This window comes from Bufo bufo, chromosome 9, assembly GCF_905171765.1.
Source record: "Bufo bufo chromosome 9, aBufBuf1.1, whole genome shotgun sequence".
Taxonomy (NCBI): domain Eukaryota; kingdom Metazoa; phylum Chordata; class Amphibia; order Anura; family Bufonidae; genus Bufo; species Bufo bufo.
In genome coordinates this window covers 33,182,884-33,208,765 of record NC_053397.1, presented here as the reverse complement: position 1 = coordinate 33,208,765, position 25,882 = coordinate 33,182,884, and the positions used below count along the sequence as shown (strand labels likewise).

The 25,882-nt window shown below is 44.3% G+C and overlaps 1 protein-coding gene across 1 annotated transcript in view; it reads right to left on the bottom strand.

Annotated features, from left to right (window-relative positions):
• The window catches only part of CFAP20DC (CFAP20 domain containing), a 334,505-nt gene that overhangs the window by 268,177 nt on the left and 40,446 nt on the right, over positions 1-25,882 (bottom strand). Inside the window, exon 5 of the mRNA XM_040408726.1 lies at positions 8,548-8,620. Coding sequence (XP_040264660.1) covers positions 8,548-8,620 — 73 coding nt within the window. The remainder of the gene's footprint in view (positions 1-8,547; positions 8,621-25,882) is intronic.

Here is a 25,882-nt window from a genome sequence, read left to right as displayed (position 1 = left end):
CTGCTTATTTTTACAGGTAGGATTACAATGACAGATATCACCTAGGTATAGATAACACCGGACCCAACACAGTTATCTTCTCCCTCCTGACCAGTGCTGTAACTAGAAATGACTGGGGCCCACGGCAAATTTTTTAAAGGCCCCTCCCTCTATAGCAACTTCTTCGCAACCCCCTCCTTCTATTCCACCCCGACTCCTGTGGCTAGTCAATATTTCTCTCTCACAGCAGGCCCAGCAGTGGCTCCATATGTTTCCTACACAAATCCACTGTATGTCATGTCACTGTATATAAAATAATAAAAAATAAAGAAATAAAATCTTTTAGTTCTCATCCTGAGTCCGGGCCCCTTCTGAGTCCGGGCCCTGTAGCAGCTGCTTTCCTGATTCCACTATAGCTACGGAACTATTAGGTACTGTAGCAGGTTAGTCACAGCCAGAAGAAGCCTTGATGGCAGTCTGGGCCAGATGGAGAAGAAAGAAACTACTAATACAATCAGGGAAGGTTCCTTCTGGGAATCTCTGACTGTGATTGCATTGTGATGCATGAGGGTGCAAGTGTAAAATTTATTTATTTTTAGAATTTTATTTTTCGGTAGTTTTTTCTGGTCCTGCAGTTTGTTAGGCTCCATTCACACGTCCGCAAAATGGGTCCGCATCCTTTCCGCAATTTTGCGGAATGGGTGCGGACCCATTCATTCTCTATGGGGACGGAATGGATGCGGACAGCACACAGTGTGCTGTCTGCAGCCGCAATTGCGGAGCGCGGCCCCAATTTTGGGTCCGCAGCTCCGCAAAAAGATAGAGCATGTCCTATTCTTGTCCGCAGCTTGCGGACAAGAATAGGCATTTCTATGGGGGTGCCGGGCTGGTGTGTTGCGGACCCGCAACACACCACGGACGTGTGAATGTAGCCTTATTTGGCTCGATCGCCTTCATCTGCAGCCTTTTGGACATCTGCTCTAGGCGCACTTTAGTCTTAGAACAATTGCTAGGAATGCGCCAGGCGGCACCTGAGAGAATTCCTTCCTAAATAATTATGTAAAAGAAAAACTGCCAGGAAGATCTTTTTCTGTACAGCAGATATGAAAAGCAAAAGCAGCACAAGTCGTCGCTGGCACAGTGGTAAGAGCCGCTAATTCGACAGGTTAATGAGATATATCACTGCACTAATATTCATCTTCGCTGTCAGAATCCAGGGGAATCCCTCCTGATTTTCACCTACTGACTTGCCTTCGGAATATTCTCTTCCCTTTGAGTTGTTACGTATGGTGGAACACGCTGTGCTGGTGACAAACAGTGTAATAACAGGGAGTAGAGGGCTATGCTTGTGTCAGCCTAGTGTTCAAAAGACAAGTACGGAGCTGGTTTACAAGACCCTTCTCTCAAAGACTATAGAGAGTGATTAGGTATAGTCTACAGCAGAAGGGAGCGTGCTGACTCCTTTTGTGTGTTTTTCTTTCAGTTTTTTTTTTTTTTCAGAGAAAACAAGATTTCTGCTCTGAAATGAGCTCAGTCCTAATGTACAGATACCTGTAGGCCATATACGTTGGGTTAGGGCTTATTTAGTAATAGGGAAAGACTGCCCATGGACAAGCAGCGGTCCTCAACCACAGAGCGGGAGACCAGTACCGGGCTGTGGACCGTCTGGTACTGGTCTGCGGGGAGCGCCGAAATTGAATGGTAGGGACGTGAACTATTGCCGTTTAGCCTCATAGGCTGAAGGCCACTAGGCCTGAAGCCTATGAGGCAGTGCTAGGGTGCAGGATTGTTGCAATAGCATCATTGCGACCTCCTACGCTGGGTCACAGAAGACACTGCGCAGGAGGTTGCAATGATGTTCACAGCTGCCTGTACTGTAACCACAGGCAGCCGGGGCAGCAGACTGAGAGGCCAGGTGGAGGCCCTAAGAGGGAGGAGTTAGTGCATTATATACTGGGGGACACTATAGGCAAAGAGGCACTACTGGGGGGGCTATATTTAAGTGGACAACTACTTGGCGGGGGGGGGGGGGCACTATATTTAAAGAGGCCACTACAAGAGGGGACACAATCTTTAAAGAGGCCACAACTGGGGGTCACTATGTTTAAAGAGGCCACTACTTGGGGGGGGGGGGTGACTATATTTAAAGAGGCCACTACTTGGGGGAGGGGTCATTATGTTTAAAAAGGCCACTACTTTGGAGCATTATGTTTAAAGGAGCCACTACTTTGGGGGGGGGGTGACTATGTTTAAAGAGGCCACTACTTGGGGGACGGGTCATTATGTTTAAAGAGGCCACCACTTTGGGGGGGGGGGGGACTATGTATAAAGAGGCCACTACTGAGGGGAGGGGTCATTATGTTTAAAAAGGCCACTATGTTTAAAGTGGCAATTACTTTGGGGGCACTATGTTTGAAGAGGTCACTACTTGGGAGAGGGGTCACTATGTTTGAAGAGGTCACTACTGGGAGTGCACTATATTTAAGGGGCACAATATTTAAAGAGACCACAATTGGGGGGCACTTTTAATGTAAAGAGTTCACTACTGGGGGGCATTATATGTAAAGAGGGCACTAAGGCACTACTGGGGGGCATTATATGTGAAGATGGCACTACTGGGGGCATAAAAGCAGAAATAAGTTGTGGTCGGGACACGTCATTTGTGCAGGACTGGTAAAAAAAAGGAAAGAGAAGGACTCCAGCCACAGCAGACATCACCTGTAAATCACTGAGTGGGGGCCTATATGGGATCATGAATTGTGTTTTGTTATGTGCCTGATTTATCCCCCAATACCCCTCCCACTGATCCCCCACCTGCGGGAAACTGTCCTGCATGAAAACCTTTGATATGTTTCTATGACATATTAAAGTTATTTTTAAATATGCATTATTAATAGTATATATAGTAAATAATAGTCTTCATTTAGTGATATTAAAGAAAAAGAAACATCAAAAGGAGAAGGGTTTTTCAAAGACATTAGACGTTAGGTCATCAGTATGTGATCGGTGGGAGACTAACACCCGGGACCCCTGCCGATCAGCTGTTTGAGAAGGCATGGGGGCTTGCAGCAGCACTGCAGCCTTCTCGCAGCTTTCCCTAGGCCGAGTGACATCTCATTCATCGGTCATATGGCCTAGTAGGCCCAGCTCAGCCCCATTGAACTGAATGGGGTTGAGTACGATACCAAGCACAGCCCCTATACAATATACGGCGCTGTGCTTGGTGAGCAGGGAGAAGGCTGCAGCGCTCACAGGAGCGCTGGTGCCTTCTCAAACAGCTGATCGGCAGGGGTTACGGGTGTTGGACCCCCACCGATCAGATACTGACGACCTATCCTGAGGATAGGTTATCAGTTCTTAAGTCTTGGAAAATCCCTTTAAGTAACATTGATTTATCTAGATCCTATATATTGTGCTGTCAGCCTACACCGTGACAGTAAGGTGTAGCTACTACTGTATACACACTGGCCCAAACTTTGCCTTTTGGCTCCGCTATTGAATAAAAGGGAACAGAATGATTTCGCTGAGCCTATAAACATGTATAGACAAGTCCTCCCAGTTCCAGAAAACACTACTTCTGTCTCAGCAGCTTCACATTTCTTATAAGATTCTGTACGGAGCGAGTCACGAATACGAAATAAACAGCCAGTGATTAGACGTGCCTGTGCAATGGGACCTGTATCTGTATGAGCGCCTTAGCAGATGGCTTCAATTAGTCATATATATATATATATATTCACGATATGTAGATTAAGAGTGATCACACTGTCGCCGTATTTCGTTAAAACTTTTCTCCTATCAGGGAGCTCAGCTGGGCAAAGATTCCTTGTTTTCTTCGGTTGTGTTTTTTTGCCTCTTGCATACCGGCGCTGAAATGAAGGACGGTCTAGCTTGCCATTTACCTTAAATGATGAACGGCCTTGTGCAGACTCTTGTCTGTTTATACAGCAGAATGCAAAGGATCAATTTAACCTTGAAGAAGGAGCTTTTCATCTGTATGCAAAGACGTTACATGCCGCACAACATGCGTAAACAGAATTTACGCTAAAACATGAAAAGCCTTTTCTTTCTACCTGACCTTTTCGATTAGCTCTGCTGCTTTGAGCTGATGAAGAGGGAACATTGAATTATGCGCGTTTTCTTTCCGAGAACTGTAAAACTACAGCAAATTATCTCTCACGGTCTTAAAGGGGTTGTCTACAGCTTTCAAACCTGCATACTTTTGCAATTGCATGTAATTAAAAATGTAGCAAAGCTTCTGAGTTATTCGATGAAATCTATCCGTGTTTCGCTGGCGACCTGCATCCACCGCTCCGCTGTCCCTGTGTCTGTCTTCCTGTGTGTGAATTGGCTGCTTTCAGGGGTGGACTGGCCCCAGGAAAACTTACCGGTGGGACGATGCCCTGAGGGCAGCCTGAACCCTGCTGACAGCTACCAGCCAGGTAAGTAATGATCTGACGCTCCCCTCCTGAATCTTGAATTCAACTGTATTACCATCTTATGGCAACTGGTGTAGTAGGACAGAACATGGCGGCTGGCGCTGGCCACCACATAGGTGCAGTTGTTGGGGAGCATTTTGTGATGCACTGTGGTATTTGGCTATGCCAGGGTGGTATAATATACTAGAAATATGGTATAACTTATGATGACCCTGCCTTCTGTCACTTTAGGACCCACTACAAAACAGGGCCACTTTTTTTCCCCTCCAGGACCACTTTAAAGGATATGTACAGTACACCTTTGGAGGACAATTTTTTGTTTAGGATTCCATTTCGCTCATTTTTTGCTAAAAATACTATTTTCATTTGGCCTTTATTAAAAATATTGAGCCGTTCTGTCACAAAGGGTTAACTGTTTTTCTAACTGCGCGAATGGTACTTTCACTTTCACTTTGTGCTGGTCATCTCAAAAACCTTATCTCTAAACTACTGAGAAGGTCATAAACACTTATTTAAGCCACATTCTTATCAGTAAGAAAATGATTGAGCTTAAATGAGTGTTTATAATGTCAGAGAGCAGAGATAAGGAGCCCGCCTGCTCCCCAGATGACGGAAAAGACAGAAAATCCACAGGCAGCTAGTAGAGCATGTCGGCTCTGTACAGAAAAAAGGATTCCATATTGTTAATAAAGACCAATAAAAAAATTATTTTTAGCTCAAAATAAATACAATGCAATAATTTAAAAAAAAATTGCCTTTAAGTTCCCAATCCGCCCTTGGTTGCTTTCTGACCTTTGGCATTGCAGAGATTAACTTCTTTCATGTTTTCTGTCGCTGTTTGGCTGCTCTGCTCCTCTTCCTTGCCTGTGCCATTCTCTGTATCTGCCAGGCCCTTACAGGCTGTTGCCTGTAGTTGTTGTCTGCGTGCTGGCTTCTTTCTGTTTGGTCCATTTTCTGTCTGTCTGTATTCTATTCTGGTAATCTTGTTCTAGTTTCTTCTCCAGTATCTGTATTATACGTGTTGTGGCGATCATGTTTTGTAGTCTGTTTTTATTGTGTTTGTACTTGTGCCAAATATATTGCTTAATTGTCTGCCTGTGTGCGGTGCCTTGCTTGGTACTGTCTTGATGCCTTTCTCTGGCGTTTGTGTCCCAGTGGCTCAGCAGCCAATCACTTTGCGGTTGGTACAGTGGTTCCACAACCAATTATTCTGTCCACCATCTCTGTTCTCTGAGGTGGATGCACATGCTCAGTTCCATTCTTCAACTACCGCTAGCTGCAGCAGACAGGACATGCCCACTGACAGACGGCACACCCCCTGAGCTGGCAGCTTGAAAAAAATCTAACAAATCAATAAATGGGGAGAGCTCTGGATCCCTGTGAGGTAAACGGCTGGTTCTAGCATTATTAGAAAGACATCGTCATGTCCTATATGATGTCTATTTTCATGTTTTACCTCAATAATGGGAAAATCCCTTTAAAGGGGCCTGAACCTGCCCCTTTAAAGGGAATAGTGGCGTACATATAGCTGAAATCAAAATGAGTCCCCTTGCTGGTCTATAACATCACACCACTTCATTCTGTGAAGGGGAGGCCCATTCCCATCAGAAGGGCAAGGTGACACTCTTGCTGTTTACTTTTTGCTTTTTGTTACATTGTTGCAATTGTGAAGAGTGGAAGCCTTGTGCCGGTTCTTTAAGAAAAGAGGAAAAGGCAAGGCTGAGTCCCCCCCATCATCCCGTGAGCTGCCATTATAATACTGTATGGATGGCTTTGTGTTCATCGTGTAATAGTAACATTTTAAAGGGGTTGTCCGATGCAATTAAATGTTTTAGATAAAGGGCAGAATGGTGTAGGAAGCATTACTTACCACCGGTCGGACCATTACCCTGCAACCACTGGTCTGAGACACATAGAAAATGAAAAGAGATGCCCAGGGATTGACTGAGCTGGCATCTCCACCAAGAAGGCGAAATCGGATGGCACACTCTTCTGATTGAAAGGATTAGTTATATTCTGTACATTAATGTACTCCCTGCTCCACATATACTTACTTGACTAAGAACATTTATTGCGGCTAACAGATCCCATATCACCCATGCTGAAAATTTTTCCATACATCCTTTAGTACATGTACACTGGTTCTCAAGCCCAGGGGTCCACACCTCTGGCAGTGGCTCATCTCCCCTCAGAACATAAGGATCGGGCAAGTTGAAATCCACAGTCCAATCCTTCTGGTTGGGGGAAAATGGGACACCTCCAAGCACATTAGATGACATGTTGGAATGTCTGTGGCCACTTTTAGGAGGAGTTTCTCACTGAGTAGTTCAGGAGAATACATTAAAGGTCAACATATTTTCTTTTCACACTAGGGGGAGCTAGTTGTAGACGCCTTTAATATGGAAACCAATGGAAACTGTATTAAGTCATAAGCAGTGAGTTCTCTTGAAGGGGTTCTCCCATGACTAATGTAAAAAATAAAAATCAGACATCATTTAGTACATGGCAATCTCTTTCTAACAAATCTAGAACCAGCCCTCAACCTCACATGGATCCAGAGATCTCCACATTCATTGCTCTGCTAGATTTATATATGGCTGAAAACTCAAGGGGAGTGTCTTTTCTGCTGCAGCTAAGGGGGCGTGTCCATGCTCTCCCTATCACAGCTCAGGGGGCGTGTCCATGCTCTTCCTATCACAACTCGGGAGGCAGTGAAAGGATGAAACTGAGCATGTGCGGCCATCTCAGTGAGCAGGTCAAAAAAATAAGGAAAAAACAAACTGCAGGTGGCGCTATACAGATTGACCACGTTTCCATTCTATACTGCATACTAATAACCATTTATTGTACTTATATTATTAGCCTCCCATACCTGCAGGGATATTAGATATTAACCTGCAACCCTCTAGATTACCATGTATGATGTATATCCATATTAACCCCTTTATCGCCGTAGCCCATCTAGAAAAGAAGGTATTAAAGGGGTTGTCTCATCATGGACAATGGGGGCATATCGCTAGGATATGCCCCCATTGTCTTACATGTGCGCGTCCCACCGTTGGGACCCGCACCTATATCGAGAACGTAGCCCCGCACTGGCTCGGCTATTTCCGTTGGCCCCATAGAAGTGAATGGGAGCGGGGGCCGCGCATGCGCGGCACGCTCTCATTCACTTCTATGGGGAGCCAGCGTGGTGGTGGCCGGACCGGAGTCCTCCATCCACCACCTTGCGGGGCTCCGTTCTCTATATAGGTGCGGGTCTCAACGATGGGACCCGCACCTGTAAGACAATGGGGGCATATCCTAGCGATATGCCCCCATTATCTATGATGAGGCAACCCCTTTAACTGCTAGTGCTAATCCACTCTACATCACCAGGGGGTGTGGCATAAACACTATAATTAACTATAATTAACCCCTGAACTACCCTTGAACTCAGTAAAATCAGACAGGTCATATATATATATATATATCTATATATCTATATATATGGGTCTATTCTATCTGTAACTTTTCATTTTGTATACAGTAGATGGGGCTCGGCGAAGACTGGAAATAGGGGGCAAGATGAAGAGAACACTAGAAAATAGATGCAATAGCTACATATATTTGCCCTTTAGATGCTTTATATACAAGAGTATCTGGAGAAGGTGGGGGGCTGCTAGATCATGTTTCTGGGCGCCAGAAAGAGCACTAAAATGCCTTGTCCAGGGGATTTAAATAAGGGTTACGGCAAGGGACTGAACCTTTGCAGCAGGTGAAGGAAAGCCTACTGGTGAGGCTGCTTTATGTATGTTTAGCACTTTCTTATTTTGGACCAGAAGCTTCTTATATAAAGTGTAGATAGGTTTTTTTCCCCATGCAGTTAATGCATTGTTAGAAATCTTTATCAAGTAATGTCATTCTTTCCGATAGGAAGAACCGTACATTTGCAATAGAAACACTGTCCACTTTTTCCACAGTATACTAGATTATGGTGATAACAATTAAATTAGCTTAATTACTATTGACCTCATAAGTCACAATTTCTAATGTGAAATGTGCCAGATGCAGTTAATGGCTAGTGGTTGTAATTCAATTGATCAAGTGTCTTCTGTGCAGAAATAATGCAGATGCTTCTGGTACTTACAGGAGCTCAGCGGAGAAATCTTGTCCTAGAGGGATGTAGAGTTGAAGGATGAGGAACCTCTGGATCAGTCCAACTAAAGACAAAAGATTGAGCCAAGTTTAATGTCTGGTATATTAAGTAATGTATACCAGCTCCATATTAATTATATAATGGGATTAAATTAATACTCATGAAGATTTACTAAGATTCCTGACCTTTGGATTGTTTCACAGATTCGCATGAAGTTTGCCAGCCCTGACCTCTGCTTGTTTACTGACCACGTGTATTGCCTTATCCCTTGGTGCTTTGTAATGGAGTCAGTCAGCAGCCAACCACACTATGACTATTCGATGACTATTGGAAGAGGTAGTGGCCTGGTGGCTCCCCTGCAGCAAAGGCCAGATCCCTGTATAGGAGTTAGAGGATGACAACCAGGGGGCCACCAAGATAAAGGACAAGCCCAAAGTCAAATTGTCTGGCTAGCACAGTTTTGCTTTTTGGTATTTTTTTAATCTGCATTTTACACCGGCTGTTGGTCGAACAAAAAAAAGCTGTATTTCTCCAGCCGAAACCCGGCATTTATTCCGGAAAGCGGCCAGATCACCACTGAAGTCCATTATAGTCAATAGGGAACCAGAGTGATCTGCTAAATCTGGCAAAGCCAGATCCAATGAACCTCCGCCGAAAACGTTCACCGAAGATGTGAACGTAACCTAAGTGTATAAAAGCAAAATGAAAAGTCAGTCCTGTGTCCCAACACCGACAAATTACTTGCGCTGCTGCTGGTCCCGGAGTAGTGTGGTAGGTCATACACACTGGTGAATACAATATGAAGGGTTTTGGAACCGCGCTGCTCTGGACCAAGTCTCCCGATAAACGTGGATGGCAGAGGATGAGCCCCTTTCTCCCAACACCCAAAGGATCCAATCTTCAAAAGATCTCCTCCTCTAAGGGTTTAAATGGGATAGGCAGAATAGTGAAGCACCCTTTGCAATTTTTTCTTAAAAGGTTTTATTATACTCACAAGAGTTGGTAGACAAAAAGCATATAATACAAGATATCAGAACGTCAGGTTCCTGCCCGACCCGGGTTTCGCTGTCTCGCTTCCTCAGGGGCATCTGCTGTGCATGCTTGCACTCCGGCCCTTAAATAGCCCAACTGCTCTTAATCAGTTAACCAGTAAGCTTCCGGAACATGCAGCAGTTACTAAAACAGTTGTACATCTCACATACTTAATTTGTCATTGTTGTTCCTTTATGCTTTCACAAACACATTAGATGTAAAAATAAGGAAGGTTCCTTCCTCCTTTATGAGAGTCATAAATTCATACATAAAACATATAAAACATTAATAAAATAGAAATAGGGGATCAGTTCCCTCTATTATAAATTAAACAAACCACATTTCTATCCTTATGTTGCCGCACCATTGCATATTAAATTGCAGCCTAATTCGCATTATAACATCATATAACCAAAATCTACATTACCGTTCCTAGTATCCACCCACTCCTAGTGCATAATGTCAGTATCCCCCACCCATTCTTACTAGCGTCATCCAGGTATCCCTTGCCCCACCTCCCTCCTCTGTCATAATATCATGTGACAGCACCGCCCAATAGAACGGTCCGAATATCATGACGTCACTCACAGGTCCTTGAGAAACAAAAATAAAGGAGGACAGATGCCAACATGGGTACAGACAGGCTACTGGAGCATATATTGAATGTGTAACTGTCCCCTAAACTGCCTATTCCTGAATTTTATATCCACCAATCTCCACCTAATTCCTCCTATAGCGCAATACGGGTATCCTCGACCCCGCCTCCTTCCCCCGGCGTGCGTCTCTTGGGGCACCATCACTCCGCCCCCACAGGTCCTTAGGAGGCGCGGTGGTGGAGAGCCAGATCACGCCACTAGGCGCAAGTTACAGTATACAAGGTTTCAAATCAAATTCAATATTAAGCCCTCCTGGTTGTAGGGTCCCTAATTGATAGATCCACTCCACCTCTTTCTTATTAATCTGTGCCAAAGCATCCCCTCCTCGCCAGTGATGTTTAACACTTTCTACTCCCACAAATGTTAAACCTCGCGGATTTTTTTCATGCTTTAATTTAAAATGTGCTGATACACTGTGGGTCATCTGGCCTTTTTTTATATTACGTAGATGTTCCTGTATTCTGACTTTCAGTTTCCTGACCGTCCTGCCCACGTACTGGAGCCCACAAGGGCACTCCAGCACGTATACCATACCCTCTTTTTCACACGAGCAATCACCTCTTATACGGAAATCAGCCCCATTCTTTTTTGATGTTATAAAATTGGTGTATCTCTGCCGTTCTTTCGAATTCCGGTTCTTACATCCTGCGCAAAATCCGCACCAGGTGAATTTTCCTCCATTTTTCTGGGTCTTAATATTTATTGGGGGGATGGCACTATGCACAAGTTTTGTTCTAATGCTTGCTGCTTTTTTAAATATAAAGGAGGGATTCTTTGGTATCGTTTTTCCTAGTATCGGGTCATTCTTTAGAATAGCCCAATTCTTTTTTACCATTTTCTTAATGTTGTCGGACATGGAGCAAAATTTGGTTACAAAGGAGAATCTATAGTCCCTATCCACCTTTTTGTTAATCTCTATAGTTGGTTCCTTTCCTCCCACTTTTTCTAACTCCACACTCTGTATACACTCATCCAGAACAGCCTCATTATAACCTCTCTCCAAAAACCTATCTTTTAGTACCCCGCATTGTGTCCTATAGTCGCTCATCACTGTACAGTTACGGGCCATCCTCTTAAACTGACCTTTCGGTATGTTCTTGAGCCATGGGCCGTAATGGCAGCTCTTGGTGTCAATGTAGGAGTTCACATCTGTTTCCTTAAAATAGGACTTGGTCATATAACGGCCATCTTCTATCCGTATGCACAGGTCTAGAAAGTTAACACTCTCATTACTGATATCCCCCACAAATCGTAGGTTCCAGTCATTATTGTTCAGTTGGTCAATGAACAACTCGAGTCCCTCTCTTCCTCCTTCCCACACTAGGAGACAGTCATCGATGTACCTCCTCCAGAAGGTCAGTTTGCCTCCTGCGGTGTCCGCTCCTAGTGTGGGAAGGATGGCACTCTCCTCCCATGCACCCATAAAAATATTTGCAAAACTGGGGGCGAATTTCGCCCCCATCGCAGTACCAATGCACTGTACGTAATATGAGTCCCTGAACCAAAAATAGTTATGATCGAGGCAATAACTGAGGCATCCTAAAATAAAATCTCTCTGCAGATCCCCTATTCTTTCATCATTCCTAATCCTACTTTCTACCGCCTCCATCCCTAATTTTTTTGGGATGACAGTGTACAGGGATGCCACGTCAATTGTGGCCATCCATGTATTCACAGTTGGGGGACTAAGGCCTTCAATAAGATCTAACACGGATCCAGTGTCCTTTAAATGCGAGGGGTTTTGCAACACGTATCCTTGCTGAAAAAAGTCAATGTATTCCGTGACCCTGCACGTCAACGAGTTAAGCCCCGAAACAATTGGCCTCCCCGGAGGATCTATTGGGTTTTTATGTACTTTGGGCAGATGGTAAATCACCGGTACTAGCGGGAATGGGATGGAAAGGTATTCATATTCTTTTTTATTCAATATCCCTTTTTTAAAACCCTCTGATAGAATGTTATCCAGAGTCAATTTATACTCCTGGGTGGGGTTACTTTTCAATTTTTTGTATGTTGTTGTATCTGATACTAATCTTGCCATTTCGGCTTCATATTTTTCTTTGTTCATTACAACAACCCCCCCTCCTTTATCAGCTGGCTTTATAATAATATCTGGGTTTTTTTCCAGATCTTTAAGGGCTTTTCTCTCTTTATATGTTAAATTTTGTGTCCCCTTATCCATATCCATCTCTTCCAACTCCTTTAATAGACCAGTTTTAAAGGCCTCTACACATTCGTTATTGGGATTTTTCGGAAAAAACTTTGATTTTTCTTTCATTTTTGTGTGTAGGATCTCCCTATCCTTATCCGATTTTATATTAATCCCTTCAACATTTATGTTCTGTGGTGCAGGGTTATTAATCCAATATTTGGCCATATTTATTTTTCTGATGAATTTATGAATATCCAAAAATGCCTCAAACTTATTGATCCTCTGGCTTGGTGCATATTTCAAGCCCTTACTCAGGACATTCTTTTCTCCCTCTGTTAGGGTGTGACTGCTTAGGTTAAAGATTCCTCTTATATCTCCTTGCTCCTTTTCATTTTTGGGCTTATTTTTCCCTTTTCCCCTTTTTCCTCTACCAGGCTTCTTTTTTGTGGGGTCCTTACTGCTTGTTCTCTTAGTTCTCCTTCCCTCTGTACTCCTTTTATGCCCTGGTGGGGAAAATTTTGCTCATCCTGTGGCCTCAAACTCTGTCTGTCTCCCTCCTCAGTATCCCTTTTTGGTTCTTCTCCATAGCTGTTTCTTTCATAATGGGCTCCTTTTCCATAATGACTCATATTATAGTTTTCATTGTAATTTTCCTGTGGTCTCCATTTAGGTTTTCCCCTATATCCTCCTCCCTGATGTGACTGTCTGTACGGTGGTCTGTATTGCTGCCCCCTATATCCATTGTTATACCCGAAATTCCCATTATACTGTCCTCCTCTATAATCCTGATTAGGACCCCAACCACCCCATTGTCGACCTCCCTGGTTATACTGATATGCACTGTTTTGCGGGTGCCTATGATGGTTCGTTTTCCCTGAATGCGAATCATATGCATATGTATTATCCCTATTCTGCTGATAATAATTGTCATGGTTTCGATTGTGATACCCATGGTTCTGCTGCGGCATATACTCATTAGCTTGTGGTTTATAGTTGTTTTTAAAAACTTTTTGTTTTTTTAAACCCTTAGAGGAGGAGATCTTTTGAAGATTGGATCCTTTGGGTGTTGGGAGAAAGGGGCTCATCCTCTGCCATCCACGTTTATCGGGAGACTTGGTCCAGAGCAGCGCGGTTCCAAAACCCTTCATATTGTATTCACCAGTGTGTATGACCTACCACACTACTCCGGGACCAGCAGCAGCGCAAGTAATTTGTCGGTGTTGGGACACAGGACTGACTATTCATTTTGCTTTTTTACCTGTATTTGTGGGTCATTAAGTCTTGTTAACAACATGGACATTTTTGATTTTAGAGCTAATTTTAAGTGTAATCTTGATGTGTTTAATGAAACTCCGTATGATATTGACAAAGGGCAGGATGACATGCGATTACTATTTGTGAAACTGGAAAGAGAGTTCACTAGGGAAATCAGGACCACCTGGGACATTGCCTCCTTGGAGCGATTCCTAATGGAAGGCAGGATCCCAGAAGGTCTGAGATGGCAACTCCCTTTGGTAACTGAGGAGGAGGAAGATTTAGTGGGTTGGGAGAAAGTAATGAATGAATGTGCCTGGAAAGCTATGCAATATATTATTGTGGTTCGAAAGAACAAACTAAGGAAGATTAATAAGGCCATTGATGATTTACAAGAGGTGATTAATCCACTAATAAATGCCAATAGAGAGATATATGAGAAATGTAGTAAGCAATGTCAAGAATCCGTGCTCAAATCCGAACAAGAAATTAGGAGTAAAAAACAAAAGAAATATGCCAAAATCTGTAATGATTACAAAACAGATATGATATATAAATGGAAGAATAAGCAAAAAAACACGGAGGGGATTAGGTCAGAAACGATATTTGTGGATGAATGCAGTGATAGTAATCCAAACCATGGAGACTACACTGGAGGTTTTACGAAACTTGAGAATGGGGTGGGGAAACAAAAAGTTTTTAAAAACAACTATAAACCACAAGCTAATGAGTATATGCCGCAGCAGAACCATGGGTATCACAATCGAAACCATGACAATTATTATCAGCAGAATAGGGATAATACATATGCATATGATTCGCATTCAGGGAAAACGAACCATCATAGGCACCCGCAAAACAGTGCATATCAGTATAACCAGGGAGGTCGACAATGGGGTGGTTGGGGTCCTAATCAGGATTATAGAGGAGGACAGTATAATGGGAATTTCGGGTATAACAATGGATATAGGGGGCAGCAATACAGACCACCGTACAGACAGTCACATCAGGGAGGAGGATATAGGGGAAAACCTAAATGGAGACCACAGGAAAATTACAATGAAAACTATAATATGAGTCATTATGGAAAAGGAGCCCATTATGAAAGAAACAGCTATGGAGAAGAACCAAAAAGGGATACTGAGGAGGGAGACAGACAGAGTTTGAGGCCACAGGATGAGCAAAATTTTCCCCACCAGGGCATAAAAGGAGTACAGAGGGAAGGAGAACTAAGAGAACAAGCAGTAAGGACCCCACAAAAAAGAAGCCTGGTAGAGGAAAAAGGGGAAAAGGGAAAAATAAGCCCAAAAATGAAAAGGAGCAAGGAGATATAAGAGGAATCTTTAACCTAAGCAGTCACACCCTAACAGAGGGAGAAAAGAATGTCCTGAGTAAGGGCTTGAAATATGCACCAAGCCAGAGGATCAATAAGTTTGAGGCATTTTTGGATATTCATAAATTCATCAGAAAAATAAATATGGCCAAATATTGGATTAATAACCCTGCACCACAGAACATAAATGTTGAAGGGATTAATATAAAATCGGATAAGGATAGGGAGATCCTACACACAAAAATGAAAGAAAAATCAAAGTTTTTTCCGAAAAATCCCAATAACGAATGTGTAGAGGCCTTTAAAACTGGTCTATTAAAGGAGTTGGAAGAGATGGATATGGATAAGGGGACACAAAATTTAACATATAAAGAGAGAAAAGCCCTTAAAGATCTGGAAAAAAACCCAGATATTATTATAAAGCCAGCTGATAAAGGAGGGGGGGTTGTTGTAATGAACAAAGAAAAATATGAAGCCGAAATGGCAAGATTAGTATCAGATACAACAACATACAAAAAATTGAAAAGTAACCCCACCCAGGAGTATAAATTGACTCTGGATAACATTCTATCAGAGGGTTTTAAAAAAGGGATATTGAATAAAAAAGAATATGAATACCTTTCCATCCCATTCCCGCTAGTACCGGTGATTTACCATCTGCCCAAAGTACATAAAAACCCAATAGATCCTCCGGGGAGGCCAATTGTTTCGGGGCTTAACTCGTTGACGTGCAGGGTCACGGAATACATTGACTTTTTTCTGCAAGGATACGTGTTGCAAAACCCCTCGCATTTAAAGGACACTGGATCCGTGTTAGATCTTATTGAAGGCCTTAGTCCCCCAACTGTGAATACATGGATGGCCACAATTGACGTGGCATCCCTGTACACTGTCATCCCAAAAAAATTAGGGATGGAGGCGGTAGAAAGTAGGATTAGGAATGATGAAAGAATAGGGGATCCGCAGAGAGATTTTATTTTAGGATGCCTCAGTTATTGCCTCGATCATAACTATTTTTGGTTCAGGGACTCATATTACGTACAGTGCATTGGTACTGCGATGGGGGCGAAATTCGCCCCCAGTTTTGCAAATATTTTTATGGGTGCATGGGAGGAGAGTGCCATCCTTCCCACACTAGGAGCGGACACCGCAGGAGGCAAACTGACCTTCTGGAGGAGGTACATCGATGACTGTCTCCTAGTGTGGGAAGGAGGAAGAGAGGGACTCGAGTTGTTCATTGACCAACTGAACAATAATGACTGGAACCTACGATTTGTGGGGGATATCAGTAATGAGAGTGTTAACTTTCTAGACCTGTGCATACGGATAGAAGATGGCCGTTATATGACCAAGTCCTATTTTAAGGAAACAGATGTGAACTCCTACATTGACACCAAGAGCTGCCATTACGGCCCATGGCTCAAGAACATACCGAAAGGTCAGTTTAAGAGGATGGCCCGTAACTGTACAGTGATGAGCGACTATAGGACACAATGCGGGGTACTAAAAGATAGGTTTTTGGAGAGAGGTTATAATGAGGCTGTTCTGGATGAGTGTATACAGAGTGTGGAGTTAGAAAAAGTGGGAGGAAAGGAACCAACTATAGAGATTAACAAAAAGGTGGATAGGGACTATAGATTCTCCTTTGTAACCAAATTTTGCTCCATGTCCGACAACATTAAGAAAATGGTAAAAAAGAATTGGGCTATTCTAAAGAATGACCCGATACTAGGAAAAACGATACCAAAGAATCCCTCCTTTATATTTAAAAAAGCAGCAAGCATTAGAACAAAACTTGTGCATAGTGCCATCCCCCCAATAAATATTAAGACCCAGAAAAATGGAGGAAAATTCACCTGGTGCGGATTTTGCGCAGGATGTAAGAACCGGAATTCGAAAGAACGGCAGAGATACACCAATTTTATAACATCAAAAAAGAATGGGGCTGATTTCCGTATAAGAGGTGATTGCTCGTGTGAAAAAGAGGGTATGGTATACGTGCTGGAGTGCCCTTGTGGGCTCCAGTACGTGGGCAGGACGGTCAGGAAACTGAAAGTCAGAATACAGGAACATCTACGTAATATAAAAAAAGGCCTGATGACCCACAGTGTATCAGCACATTTTAAATTAAAGCATGAAAAAAATCCGCGAGGTTTAACATTTGTGGGAGTAGAAAGTGTTAAACATCACTGGCGAGGAGGGGATGCTTTGGCACAGATTAATAAGAAAGAGGTGGAGTGGATCTATCAATTAGGGACCCTACAACCAGGAGGGCTTAATATTGAATTTGATTTGAAACCTTGTATACTGTAACTTGCGCCTAGTGGCGTGATCTGGCTCTCCACCACCGCGCCTCCTAAGGACCTGTGGGTGACGTCGTGGGGGCGGAGTGATGGTGCCCCAAGAGACGCACGCCGGGGGAAGGAGGCGGGGTCGAGGATACCCGTATTGCGCTATAGGAGGAATTAGGTGGAGATTGGTGGATATAAAATTCAGGAATAGGCAGTTTAGGGGACAGTTACACATTCAATATATGCTCCAGTAGCCTGTCTGTACCCATGTTGGCATCTGTCCTCCTTTATTTTTGTTTCTCAAGGACCTGTGAGTGACGTCATGATATTCGGACCGTTCTATTGGGCGGTGCTGTCACATGATATTATGACAGAGGAGGGAGGTGGGGCAAGGGATACCTGGATGACGCTAGTAAGAATGGGTGGGGGATACTGACATTATGCACTAGGAGTGGGTGGATACTAGGAACGGTAATGTAGATTTTGGTTATATGATGTTATAATGCGAATTAGGCTGCAATTTAATATGCAATGGTGCGGCAACATAAGGATAGAAATGTGGTTTGTTTAATTTATAATAGAGGGAACTGATCCCCTATTTCTATTTTATTAATGTTTTATATGTTTTATGTATGAATTTATGACTCTCATAAAGGAGGAAGGAACCTTCCTTATTTTTACATCTAATGTGTTTGTGAAAGCATAAAGGAACAACAATGACAAATTAAGTATGTGAGATGTACAACTGTTTTAGTAACTGCTGCATGTTCCGGAAGCTTACTGGTTAACTGATTAAGAGCAGTTGGGCTATTTAAGGGCCGGAGTGCAAGCATGCACAGCAGATGCCCCTGAGGAAGCGAGACAGCGAAACCCGGGTCGGGCAGGAACCTGACGTTCTGATATCTTGTATTATATGCTTTTTGTCTACCAACTCTTGTGAGTATAATAAAACCTTTTAAGAAAAAATTGCAAAGGGTGCTTCACTATTCTGCCTATCCCATTTAAACCCTTAGAGGAGGAGATCTTTTGAAGATTGGATCCTTTGGGTGTTGGGAGAAAGGGGCTCATCCTCTGCCATCCACGTTTATCGGGAGACTTGGTCCAGAGCAGCGCGGTTCCAAAACCCTTCATATTGTAACCTAAGTGTATGTTCACATGGAACATAAATGCTGTTGATTTTCAGCAGTGAATTTGTATGTGGCAAATCTGCAGCATTTTACTGTACCAGAAAAGCAGATTAGAGTTATTATACTGTATAATGGCCTATACCTTCACAACTCTAAGGTGGCAATGGTGGCTCTCTCATGCTTAAAGAGTGTCCAACATATCTTCTTATAGGTTATCAATATTTTATCAGGGGGAATCTAACTCCCGACAAACCCCGCAGTTTGAAGAGGCCTGGGCACACCGGTTAGCCACCACAACCAATATAATAAAAGACGCAAGCAATTACACTACTATAGCTTCCAGAACATCAACAAGAGTTCCTTGCATTTCACGTCAAACCTGTGGCGAACTAGGGAAAACATATGAGACGCAGTTCAAACAGGGCAGCAATTAACATCTGAAGTCACAGCAGCCCCCGAGTATGTTCAGATGGGGGCACTCCACTACTTTAAAAGGGTTGTCTGGGTTCAGAGCTGAAGCCAGCCATACCCACTGTGAGTATTCGCTCTGGTAGGCAGGGTGAGCGGACGCAGAACAGAGGCACAAAAACTGTTCTTAATCGGACTGGTCCACACCGAAGTTTAAGTTCCGGATTTAGTCTACCTGTCCTCCCCAAACAGGTCGCAAGCATTCATCCAGGCACAAGCCTCATACAGACCCCTACTGCCGCCCAGCTCACTTTTTTTAAGACCGTCAGGTGTCGGCAAAGCCTGAACCGGCATCTGAGATCCGGTCCGGTGCTTGACCTCACCTGGCTGTCAATCAGTCCAGTAGCACATGCTGGGAGGAAAATACCTTCCCCTCCACACCAGACCTTTTACTGTGTCACACAACATTTTTACCCACGCAGCCCCCTCCCCCCCAATATGAGCATCGGAGCATTTCCATAGGGACTGCTAGGCGGAGGCTTCCGCCCAGCAGTGAGCCCGATGACATCACCGGCACTAAAGGGCCGGCTTTAGCGCTGCCCTAGCCCGTAAAACGGCTAGGGCAGTGCTAAAGCCCGCCCATCAGAGCCCGGGTACACTGCTGGACGGAAGCCCCCACCTAGCAGTGTGAAAATATAAATAAAGAAGCGCAGGGCAAGGGAGAGCTTCGGGCATGGGTGAAAATGTGGGTATGTCCGGGTTCAGAGCCCCTTTAACACAATGCAAAAGTGAGCGTCGTTGCATTTGTCAACTACTTTCCTCCCAGGAAGAGCGAACAGAGCCATAACCTTTCCAAACAGCTTTGGTGTCCTACAAAATAACGTGCCCTAAGCAATATTCAAGGGGTTAAAAAATCTTTTCATATCATTGCAGCGAAAGGAACAAGATAGATCTTAGTGGATGAGAGTGAAGAAAGTCTGAGCCTCTCTTGAACTGATTCCGGCTTTATCACCACCGCACTTGTACCTCCGTGTATTACAAGTCATAAGATGCATCAAGAGCCATTTGGGATTATTATCACTCCATTTAGGAATCTATAGACACAGAGGAAAATATAATACAGAAGCTCTCAGCAGAAGCTACACATGCACTACAAATTCCTTTTAGAGTCACAGTGATAATACTGTATGTAACACTGTGTATGAAAAATAATGCATAGATATGAACTCCCCGGGGTCCTAGAGATGAATGAGTATAACAGGCTCTTCAACGGTGAAATCTTACAGATGTGCAATAAAATTATCCATATCACTGTAGACATATACACAGTCGAGTCACATTATTATGACCACTTCCTACTTTCGACATCGGCCGTGAGTAGCTCATGAAGGAAGTCATGTGTGCTGAGCTGGCTTGGTGGGTATATAAGGTGTGCTGAGCTGGCTTGGTGGGTATATAAGGTGTGCTAAGCTGGCTTGGTGGGTATATAAGGTGTGCTGAGCTGGCTTGGTGGGTATATAAGGTGTGCTGAGCTGTCTTGGTGGGTATATAAGGTCTGCTGAGCTGGCTTGGTGGGTATATAAGGTGTGCTGAGCTGGCTTGGTGGGTATATAAGGTGTGCTGAGCTGGCTTGGTGGGTATATAAGGTGTGCTGAGCTGGCTTGGTGGGTATATAAGGTGTGCTGAGCTGGCTTGGTGGGTATATAAGGTGTGCTGAGCTGGCTTGGTGGGTATATAAGGTGTGCTGAGCTGGCTTGGTGGGTATATAAGGTGTGCTGAGCTGGCTTGGTGGGTATATAAGGTGTGCTGAGCTGGCTTGGTGGGTATATAAGGTGTGCTGAGCTGGCTTGGTGGGTATATAATGTGTGCTGAGCTGGCTTGGTGGGTATATAAGGTGTGCTGAGCTGGCTTGGTGGGTATATAAGGTGTGCTGAGCTGGCTTGGTGGGTAAATAAGGTGTGCTGAGCTGGCTTGGTGGGTATATAAGGTGTGCTGAGCTGGCTTGGTGGGTATATAAGGTGTGCAATAGGCTGTCTGCACACATACCCCTCACTACTGTCATGGGTCAAAGGGGTGATTTATCAGAGTTGCAAAAAGGGATGATTATGAGTATCTAAGAAACTGCGCAGTTTGTGAACTGTATCTGCGCTGCTGTGGTGAAAGCAGTGGCGTTGCCAGGGGGAAGCCAGAGGGGGCCACGGCCCCCCCTACATCATGCTGTGCCCCCCCATGTGCCCGCCCAACTAAAATGCCCCCCCCCCCACAAGTGAGCCGCCGCCGCCGCCGGTCACAGGGAGATGAGCGCTTCCATTGCGCTCATCCCCATTGTAATCTGCCTGTGCTGCGGCAGTGCAGGGGAGGGAGAGGTGTGTCCCTTCCCCTTCCTCTGATAGGCTGCCGACACACTAGGCCGGCAGCCTATCATAGGCCGGCGCAGGCGGCGCGATGACGTCATCACGCCGCCTGAGCCTTACAGCGCGGGACACAGGCCAGAAGAGGCCTGCATCGCATCGCTGACACTGAGGTAAGTATAAGTGTTTTTTTTTATTTATTACAATACTGGCATATGATGATGATGGGGGGGTGGGAACTTAATACTGGCATATGATGATGATGGGGGGATGACTTAATACTGGCATATGATGATGATGGGGGGGACTTAATACTGGCATATGATGATGATGATGGGGGGGGCGACTTAATACTGGCACATGATGATGATGGGGGGACGACTTAATACTGGCATATGATGATGATGGGGGGGGACTTAATACTGGCACATGATGATGATGGGGGGGGGGACTTAATACTGGCACATGATGATGATGGGGGGGACTTAATACTGGCACATGATGATGATGGGGGGGCGACTTAATACTGGCACATGATGATGATGGGGGGGACGACTTAATACTGGCACATGATGATGATGGTGGGACTTAATACTGGCACATGATGATGATGGTGGGACTTAATACTGGCACATGATGATGATGGGGGGGCGACTTAATACTGGCACATGATGATGATGGGGGGGACGACTTAATACTGGCACATGATGATGATGGGGGGACGACTTAATACTGGCATATGATGATGATGGGGGGACGACTTAATACTGGCACATGATGAGGATGGGGGGGACTTAATACTGGCACATGATGATGATGATGGGGGGACTTAATACTGGCACATGATGATGGGGGGACTTAATACTGGCACATGATGATGGGGGGACTTAATACTGGCACATGATGATGGGGCGACTTAATACTGGCACATGATGATGGGGGGACTTAATACTGGCACATGATGATGATGGGGGGGACTTAATACTGGCACATGATGATGGGGGGACTTAATACTGGCACATGATGATGATGGGGGGGACTTAATACTGGCACATGATGATGGGGGGACTTAATACTGGCACATGATGATGGGGGGGACTTAATACTGGCACATGATGGGGGGGCTTAATACTGGCAGTGGCACGTTATTGAGGGCACTTATTACTGGCACATTATTGGTGGGCACTATAGGGGCATTTACTGAGGCCACAAAGAAGGGGTGTTTTATATGGGGGGCTCTGTACAGTAGCATTTTATACTGGGACACATTATGGTGGGTACTATGGGGAAGGGGGGAGAGGAATACTATGGAGTCATCTACGGGGGCACTAAGAAGGGGTATTTTATACTTGCAAATTATGGGGGACACTGAGGGCATCTACTGGGGCATGATATATGGGGCATTTTATACTGGTACATTATGGGGGGGCACTAGCAGGAAGGGGGGAGAGGAGCACTATGGAGGCATTCGATGGGGGCACTATATAGGGGTATTTTATACTGGCACATTATGGGGGACATTAGCTCAACTGGGGGCATAAGGGGGTATTTTTTGCACTGTCACATTATAAGGAGAATTATTTCTACTGGGGGGCATTATGGTGGGTTTTATTACTCCCCCATGGTATGACCCCCTAGTAGCAGCACCAGCCTCTCTCTGCTCTGCTATCCCTCTACCCCTTCTCCAAATCCTTATTATGAAATCTTTCTCATTAGGATAAAACACAACATCAGCTCCGCCGAGCCCCTGGCCAAATGTTGAAGTGGTGTCCGAGATCCACAAGGGCCAAGCCAAGTAACTGTAAGTGTTCATGTGAAATATGTTTGTTATATATGTACACTCCTGTGAGAGGCGGGGAGGGAGATCTGTGGATGACACTGTTATAGGGAGGGAGATCTGTGGATGACACTGTTATGGAGGGGGAAATGGGGATGACACTGTCATGGGGTGGATCTGTGGATGACACCTATAGCATAAGATGCTATATACGGTATGTGGCATCCACAGATCCCCCCCATAGCAGTGGCATCCACAGATCCCCCTCTCTATAAAAGTGTCATCCACAGACAGCTGGACTTTTCTTCCCTGTTGCGGTTTTAGGTATTGGGTAAAGTATCGCAGCATTTCTAAGCGTACTTGTGTAAATGTATCGTTGTTATAGCTGCCCCCCCTACTTTTGTCCTGGCCCCCAGTGTGCCCCCCCAAAATTTGAAAGCAAGAGACGCCACTGAGTGAAAGTGTATCCAGAGTGGACAAATGGCACCATTGCGAATAGGCAACGTGAAAACTGAGCACCACGTGTCATTGATGTGAGAGGCGAACCTCGGCTATGAAGGTGCGTGAGGGTGGACCAACACGCTACAGTGGAGCAGCTCACATTCGAAATGAACCAGGGGCTGAAACAACAGTTCAGCGAACCCTACTACATATGGGGCTCCGAAGCAGAAGGATGGTCACTGCTCCTCTGATAACAAAGTTGCATTGGCAGAAAAAGTTTCAATTTTCACAGCATTATCAGATTTGGATCTCCGCTGAGTCTTGTTTTCTGCTTTGTTGAACGGATGGATTGGTGGCACGTCAGGTGAGAAACGTCAGAGAACAAATACCCTCCAACCATTGCTGGAAGAACACAAGCTGGTGGTGGCGGCGTTACGAACTGGGGAAGGTTTTTGTGGCATTCTCTGAGACCGCTCATCCATTTGAAAGGCTCTCTCAACTGATTTGATTATGAATCCATCCTTGCGGGTCATGTACACCCATACATGCTGATTGTCTTCCAAGACAATAAGACATGTCACATGGCTAGAAATGTCTGACATTGGTTGGAAGATCATAACTAAGACTTCCAAGTACTACCCTGACCCCCTAATTCTCCAGATTTATACCCAATTGAGCATCTGTGAGACCACCTTGATCACCATGTTTGCTCTATGGATCCCCCCCACACACCCTCAAGCAGGGTCAGCATGGCTCCACATACCTGTGACCACCTACAAGGACCTTAATGAGTCGCTCCCAGCCTGTCTAGCTGCTGTCCGTGCTGCACATGGCGGTTACACTGAATATTAGCTGGTGGTCAGAATAATGTGACTCAACTGCGTATATATACAAATTACCCTTAGGATTAAAGCTTGAATGTGAAAATTGATGTATATGGTGAATAGGATGCAGTCGGGCCTTTGTTTGTCAAAATTGTCAACAAAATATCTTTGTTACACATAGCAATGAACCAATAATCAATTTATTTTGCATAGTCCAGACCTGACAATGGAGTGGGTAGAGAGACAACAGAAAAGAGACATCTAGTAGACACTTCTCCTGGTGCCTTAAGACTTAAATGGGTTGTCCAAGATAAGGGGGAAGAGGTCACAGCGCTCACTGGAGCGCCGTAGCCGGTGATTACATATTAATGACCTATCCTGAGGATATTTTACTTCTGGAAAACCTCTTTAAATACTTTTCACTTTAATTTAACCCTGGGGAAGGAAGGGGGAAGCAATGCAAACAGCAAATGTGCTCATACATGCACCATGTCCTAATCGAATGCATTTTACACACTCGAGTCCATGGCTCTTGACAAAGAAAGAGATGTCTTTTATGCGGAATGCAATTCAATGAGAGGTATTCTACTCAGATCATCTGAAAAGAGCATCAAAAGTGCACTCACACTTTTCATCTGCTTTTGAAGCCTTCAGTAGGACTCCAATGACATGACATATTGCTGAATGCAGGCAAAATGGATATAAAGGACACAGAGGCACTTCATGTCCCTTTCACGCACTTATGGTTTAATGAGCAGGGCTCCATTCATTGAACTGGTCAACCACATGGCATCTGTGCACTGAATTTTTTTTATTTAAATCATTGCCTATAAGGGCAATGATTTCAGATTAATGCAGTGGGTGGTGTAACTGACAATAACGGGATTTTTCCGACTTTAATACTTCTCTGATCATCACCTGGGGTCTTAAGCCTGTATTAGACAGGCCGATGCGGCAGATGATTGTCGGGAGGGAAGCGTTACCTCCCAGGAATCGCTTGCTAGCTAGCAGAGGAGACAGCTGCTATTGCATGCAGAAAGCGTGATCGCTATGCCATTGCTCGTCCCTATAGCATATAGGGGTTTGCCGGCAGCAGATCGTTTTTTGGTAGCACGATCTACCGTCGGCATGGCTGATTTTTAATCATGCTTAGAGACCAAAAATCTTGCAGTGTAATACTGCAACGGCGTTTATGTGAACGTTCGTTAGCAATTATCGGCTCCTTGTCATTTCAGGGCATTGTATACAAAGTACTGTATCATAACTGAGAACCATATGAACCAGGCCTTTAAGAATCACAGATAAACAAATGCTTTATGAAATGTCACAGTGTATTTGGTGGCCGTATTGCTATTGCCAAAAAGGAGCTAATGTTAGTCAACAGAGCCTGAAACATATGCAGTATCTGGTTTTCAAATGTCATTGTTTGCTTTAATCACCCATTACTTAAATAGTTGCTAACTTTTCACACAACTGTGCTTAAATCAATAGTATGGGTGAATATAAGAAACATTGTATTACAGTCAGGTCCATAAATATTGGGACATAGACACAATTCTAAAATTTTGGGCTCTATACACCACCACAATACATCCAAATCAGGTGAACGGTGTAGGAATTACAACAGTTTGCATATGTGCCTCCCACTTGTTAAGAGAGCAAAAGTAATAGGACAATTGG